Genomic DNA, 5665 nt, shown 5'->3' with positions numbered 1-5665 from the left:
GAAAAAGAAACTAACAATCAAGAAAAAGGCAGAAGATTGAGATAGGAATCTTACACCTTTTTTTTCCCCTCTATAAAGGTAACTTGGCTATGTTGTGTTGAAAATATGCTAAAGGTAACTTGTTATCGTGAAATCCCCTACCCAGTGCTTGAAAAGCAGAGTTAAAGAACATATGCTTGGAATCATCTTTTAAGTACAAACTGAATATATAGATTTCTTGTAAAGTCATTGATTCCTTACCTACCGACAAGATATACGGTCTTTGCAGTAGCCACTTCTGCTTTATAAAAATGTGTAGAAAAACAGATGCAGATATTAATCTGGCTTTGCAACTGCACTTGAAAGAGAAGAGCCTCTCCTCCATTTCTGGTTCTTGCTCTTTTATTGAGAAGCAAAGCCCTCTTAGATTCGATGGCTGACACTATTGTCTCTCTTGTTATTGAAAGAACTGTTGATCTGCTGATTAAAAAATCTGTTTTCCTGAAAGATGTTGGACAACAAGTTGAGAGACTTGAAAATGATCTGGTCCGGATGCGGTGTTTCCTGAAAGATGCTGATCAGAGGCAAGATGAAGATGCGAGGATCCGCAACTGGGTTTCTGAAATCAGAGCTGCTGCCTATGATGCAGAGGATGTCATTGAGATCTTTGCCGGCAAAATTGAGTTCATGAAAGATAAGGGATTTGTCATGAAATTGGCATATTATCCCTGGCGGATTGTGAGCCTCAACAAGATAGGCAAAGATATTGAGTCCTTACAGATGAGGCTCAATGACATAGCTGATAGCCGTGAAAAATACGGTATAAAAAATCTAGGAGAGCGAACGAGTACACATGGAGAAGAGCTTCAACGGCTCCGACGATCCTCTCCAATTAGTGAGGACAAGGATATTGTGGGCTTCGAGAAGATGGCAAAATCCCTGGTGGCAGAACTCTTGAAAGAGAACAGAAACCGCCGTTGTGGTTTCAATCATTGGCATGGGAGGTGCTGGTAAGACAACTCTAGCCAAAAAAGTTTATAACCATGCTGATCTCAGGACAAGATTCAACTGCCGTGCCTGGGGTTGCGTCTCTTCAAGCTACGATCACAAAAAGATGCTGAGGGCAATCATAAAGCAATTGAATGAAATGAGTAAAGAGCTACTTGATGTGTTGGAAAAGATGGAAGAGGAAGACTTGGAACGAAGGCTGTATAAAGATCTACAAGATAAGTGTTATCTTGTGGTACTTGATGATTTGTGGAAAGAAGAAGCGTGGGATTGTCTTGCTAGAGCCTTTCCTGATGTTAATACATCAAGTAAGTGCTACTTACAAGTCGCAATCGGGATGTTGCCCAACACGCAGATGCTCTTAGCAAACCACATGAGTTGAAAACTTTGGGGCAGGAAGACAGCTGGCAGTTGTTCCTCAGAAAGGCCTTAGGCCATGGGGATAATGCTGGGTGTCCTCCGGATATGGAAGAAGTAGGCAGAGAGATTGCCAGAAGATGTGGTGGTCTGCCGCTGGCCATCACGGTTATAGGTGGCCTGCTACTGGCAAAGAAAAAGTTGAAGAGTGAATGGGAGAAAGTTCTCAACAACTTCAGCGCATACCTATCAAGGAGCCAGAGTGGGGTATCAGCGATTTTGGAATTAAGTTATGCAGACCTTCCTGCCAATCAGAAATTTTGCTTTTTGTATTTGGGTTTGTTTCCCGAAGACTCCGTGATTTCTGTGCGCAAGTTGATCCATCTGTGGGTTGCAGAGGGAATAATGCAGAAAAGAGATGCAAAAAATTTGGAGGAAACTGCAGCATATGATGAAGTGGAACGACTTTGTAGCAGAAATATGGTCCAAGTGGCGGAAATGACTGTTGATGAGAGGATTAAAAGCTGTAGAGTCCATGATTTGCTGCGAGACCTTGCAATCAGGAAGGCAGAGGATGAAAATTTTTTTCAGATCCATGGCACCAGAGATGATGAAATATCAGCCAAATCCAGGTACCTTGCTGTTCATAGTCTCCCTCTGGATAAAAATTATTTTGGGTCTTCGAACCCTCCTCTCCGGTCTCTGCTTTTTTCCAATGTCCGCGGTTACATGGGAAACATTAGTCTTAGCGCCAAAAGTTTAAGAAAGCTCAGGATATTAGACCTTGAGAATGTTCAGAAGGATGATGATTTGCCAAAAGAAATTGGTGAGGTCAGGCTTCTAAGATACCTCAATTCTAAGATACATTCCAAGGCTCCCTCTTTCCGTCGGTTGCTTGCGATACCTACAAACTCTTGACATATGGAGCTTTGATTGGCCAGTGAGAGTTTCAAATTTCATTTGGAAGCTTGAAAGTTTACGGCATCTATATGCGAATGAGATGGAATGTGATGTGCCTCTTAAGATTGAAGGATTGAGGAATCTCCAGACTCTGTCACGCATACGCTTTGAGGACGTTATGCACAATAACATGATAACTCTGACAAGTCTTCCGAAACTGGGGATTTGGGTGGATGACAGGTCAGAGATAGACAAACTCTGCATGCATTTATCTGAGATTGGAAGCCTAAAGACGTTACATCTTTATCGTACTGGAGGAAGCGAGTGGCCATCTCTAGCTGGACTTTCTACGCTCCATCATGTAACAGAGCTTAAGCTCTGTGGTTTACCATTCGAGCTATTCAATTGGACAATGCTGCCTCCTGATTTCCCTCCAAATCTCTCTCGCTTGTCTTTGAAAAACACACTCCTCAAGGATGATCCAATGCCAGTACTGGAGAAGTTGGGACAGCTGTCGTTCCTCAAACTGGAATCTGCGTATTGGGTACCACAGCATATGATCATTTCTAGGCAGGGGTTTCACCAATTGAAATTCCTTGAGCTCAACCGCCTATCTGATTTGGAGGAAATGAATGTGGAGAAAGGTGCATTACCACAGCTCCGGTGCCTGGGAATCGGGATGTGCTACAGATTACGGAAGTTGCCGGAAGAGCTGAAGCACATATCTACTCTTGATACGCTTGAGCTTGTGGACATGCCAAAAGATTTCATCAGTGGGCTTGATGCGAACCTGGTATCCAGTGTCCCTAACCTCAGAATATTTGACTTGCCGGAAGGAAGAATGGAATAATTATTTCAAGTTTTTATCAAAATGCATAAATAAAAAGAATAAAATGTTTCCGTATTTGTTTTCCCCAATTCACAAGCTTTTTAAGTCCTTTTTTTTTTATTATTGAAATCTCACACTTCAATGCTTGCTTTTTTAATTGTCCCACTATTATTAAACAAGGAATGACTCTTTTGTTGTTAATGATATCTTCTAGGATTTGTCTCTCTATAAATTTACATTGCGTATATCATATTAATACAAGTAGTAATTAAAAAAAACAAAAACAAAACAGTTCAAGTCTTCGGTGGGCCTCAAAATTCCTGATATTAAAATCTTGGGATTTGTAAATCTCGAAATCAATAAAAACATCTAGAGGTATTTGGTTGATTGATTCTAATTTTTCCCCAAACTGAAAAAAAGAGAATAAGGAAATAAAAGGCCCTATTCGTGTACTGGAAGAGAAAAAAAGAATGAAGTTGGCAAACAAATCTAAAGTTAGAATTGATTGGAATTCATCGCACGTAAAGTGTAACTGACCAAAAGAGGAGACTTTAATGTACCTTTCCTTTGAAAATTTCACCTTTTCTTTTCGACTTTTTTTTTTTGGGGGGGAAACTTGGATATAAGTTCTCTATGAATATAAGATGTTAAAAATAAAAAATAAAAAAAAAAACTAAATTGGTCAATTTTGAGTTGTAAATGGATACCTCACTAAACTTGGTCTTGAACCATGATTTGAAAAAAAAAAATTTATTTACTTGCACCACAAATACAATTTCTATCATACCTTTTCATTTTCTTAATCACTTTTTTATCTTACATATATCACATCATAAAAAGTATTATAGTAATTATTTCAAATCTGTGTACTTTTACCTTTATACTCTCATTTATTTATTCTCTCTACTAAGCGGTCCCTGCTTCGCCTTATATTGTACCATTGTTTAAATTTCCGTGCAGTGATTGAAAAAATTAGTTCCAGTTTTTATCAAAATATATAAATAAAAGGAATCTTCCTGATTCAACATCCTTAGTTTGTCATTATTTTAATCTTTATTTCGCCATATAATTCAGACCAACTGACAAGCTTTTTTAAGTACTCAAAATTTTTTTTTTTTTTTAAGTTTGGGTAACTGACATTTACACCTATGTCTTAAAGGATTTGTGTCTCTATCAATTTACATACCTGATAGTAAACCCTTGGGATTTGGAAATTTTTAAACTCTTGATTGATCATAATTTTTCCCATTCTATCAAAACAGAAAAAGGGAATAAGAAACAAAAGCCTCTGTTCAGGTACTAGAAGAGAAGAAAAGAACGAATTTAACAAATAAATCAAGGAATTCATCCCATATAAAGTGTTGGTCCATCTGAAATTGAGGATTGATTGCTTCCTATATCTACTCACTATACACAAGAGAGCAGTAGTAAAAGAAAGAAAACAAATTTAAACTAACATGAATATGAATGATATCTCATATATCTAGAGCCTCTCGTGTTACACTAACATAAGGTGTAGCCCTGAATCTCAATGCAGAGCAGGGCAATCAAGTTGAAGAAGGAAAAAATGCGCAAAAATGGAGAAAATGATAGCGCTTCTTGCCATTTTGCTCCATGTTATTTATAGCAGTATTTTTATCATATTCAATTAAGGAAAAAGGAATGTTCGCTGAAATTGAACTAAACATCAGTTATAAATAGTTTGAAGTAGATTGGTGTATATTTACTTATTCACGTAGTAATGACATTAATGTATTATAACAGGAAACCTAGGACAAAAGTATCATTGGATTTCATCATTATCATTAGTTCATTACTATATAAAATGTATGAATCTTGGTATTAGAGAATGTAAGCATTTTTTTGTCTTAGTTTTTGTTATTTCCAAATTAACCTTTTGTTTTTTAATTAAATTATTGCATTTCAATGTGGCACTAATTAAAAGAAATAAAACACTCCAATTAATTACATTTCAATAGTATTGGTGATTATAATTAAAAATTGCTCATTAAAAACTACTTACCTACCCTTGGACTCCATCTCCAATTATTATACTTGTATCAAAATTTCTTAATCAAAGTATGAAAATTTTCTCATTAGTCATTAGTTGAGATTGTACAAAAAAAAAAAAAAAATCAATGTAAAAAAGTAGATACTCTCTAAAAAAAAAAAAGAGAGAAATATACAAGAAGAAGAAAGCCCTTATTGATCTATATATCTTTATACAAATATCACAAGCAAATTTCCCAATTATGCACATTTAACCAATGAGATAATATTAGAAACCTCCCTTGAGGTTTCTCCAATATTACTTGGAACCCCTGAGGTTTTAGAAATATCACTTACCTTCTTTACTTTTGTTATTTGTGCAAAAAAAATTTAAAAACCCTAAACTGAGGGTTCATTACTTCCTATAAACTACTCAAAACACAAAGATGTAAAACAAAAGAAAAAAAACTCAAATGTGCGAAAAGGAAATAACAAACTGTCCATCTTCCTGCTTGCTCGCTTTGCAACACAAAAAGGAATCATCTACAAAGAACAAGGGACCATGGAGCTATCTTTACAAAATTTTATGCTAGTGATTTCTTT

General features: G+C 36.5%; 2 protein-coding genes across 2 annotated transcripts; both read left to right on the top strand.

The window, feature by feature from the left end:
• The first annotated feature begins 411 nt into the window (after positions 1 to 411).
• Positions 412 to 2262, top strand: LOC113739982 (putative disease resistance protein At1g50180). The gene is made up of 3 exons (XM_072044814.1): positions 412 to 989; positions 1036 to 1295; positions 1343 to 2262. The coding sequence occupies exons 1-3, from the start codon at positions 412 to 414 to the stop codon at positions 2260 to 2262; spliced, it is 1758 nt and encodes a 585-aa protein (XP_071900915.1).
• Positions 2263 to 2344: 82 nt separating this feature from the next.
• Positions 2345 to 3094, top strand: LOC140004678 (probable disease resistance RPP8-like protein 4). Its single transcript, XM_072044813.1, has one exon. The coding sequence runs from the start codon at positions 2345 to 2347 to the stop codon at positions 3092 to 3094; it is 750 nt and encodes a 249-aa protein (XP_071900914.1).
• Positions 3095 to 5665: the final 2571 nt, after the last annotated feature.

The sequence above is a fragment of the Coffea arabica genome, chromosome 4c (assembly GCF_036785885.1).
Source record: "Coffea arabica cultivar ET-39 chromosome 4c, Coffea Arabica ET-39 HiFi, whole genome shotgun sequence".
Lineage (NCBI taxonomy): Eukaryota > Viridiplantae > Streptophyta > Magnoliopsida > Gentianales > Rubiaceae > Coffea > Coffea arabica.
Note: the sequence above shows the minus strand (reverse complement) of the source record. Positions and strands in the feature narration are given on the sequence as shown.

Excerpts from the sequence above, each read along its gene's own strand:
- LOC113739982 (XM_072044814.1), top strand. The coding sequence starts at position 412 with ATGGCTGACACTATTGTCTCTCTTGTTATTGAAAGAACTGTTGATCTG. Across the intron at positions 990-1,035 it reads CATTGGCATGGGAGGTGCTG|GACAAGATTCAACTGCCGTG; the intron begins GTAAGACAACTC and ends TGCTGATCTCAG. Across the intron at positions 1,296-1,342 it reads TCCTGATGTTAATACATCAA|ATGCTCTTAGCAAACCACAT; the intron begins GTAAGTGCTACT and ends CCCAACACGCAG.
- LOC140004678 (XM_072044813.1), top strand. The coding sequence starts at position 2,345 with ATGGAATGTGATGTGCCTCTTAAGATTGAAGGATTGAGGAATCTCCAG.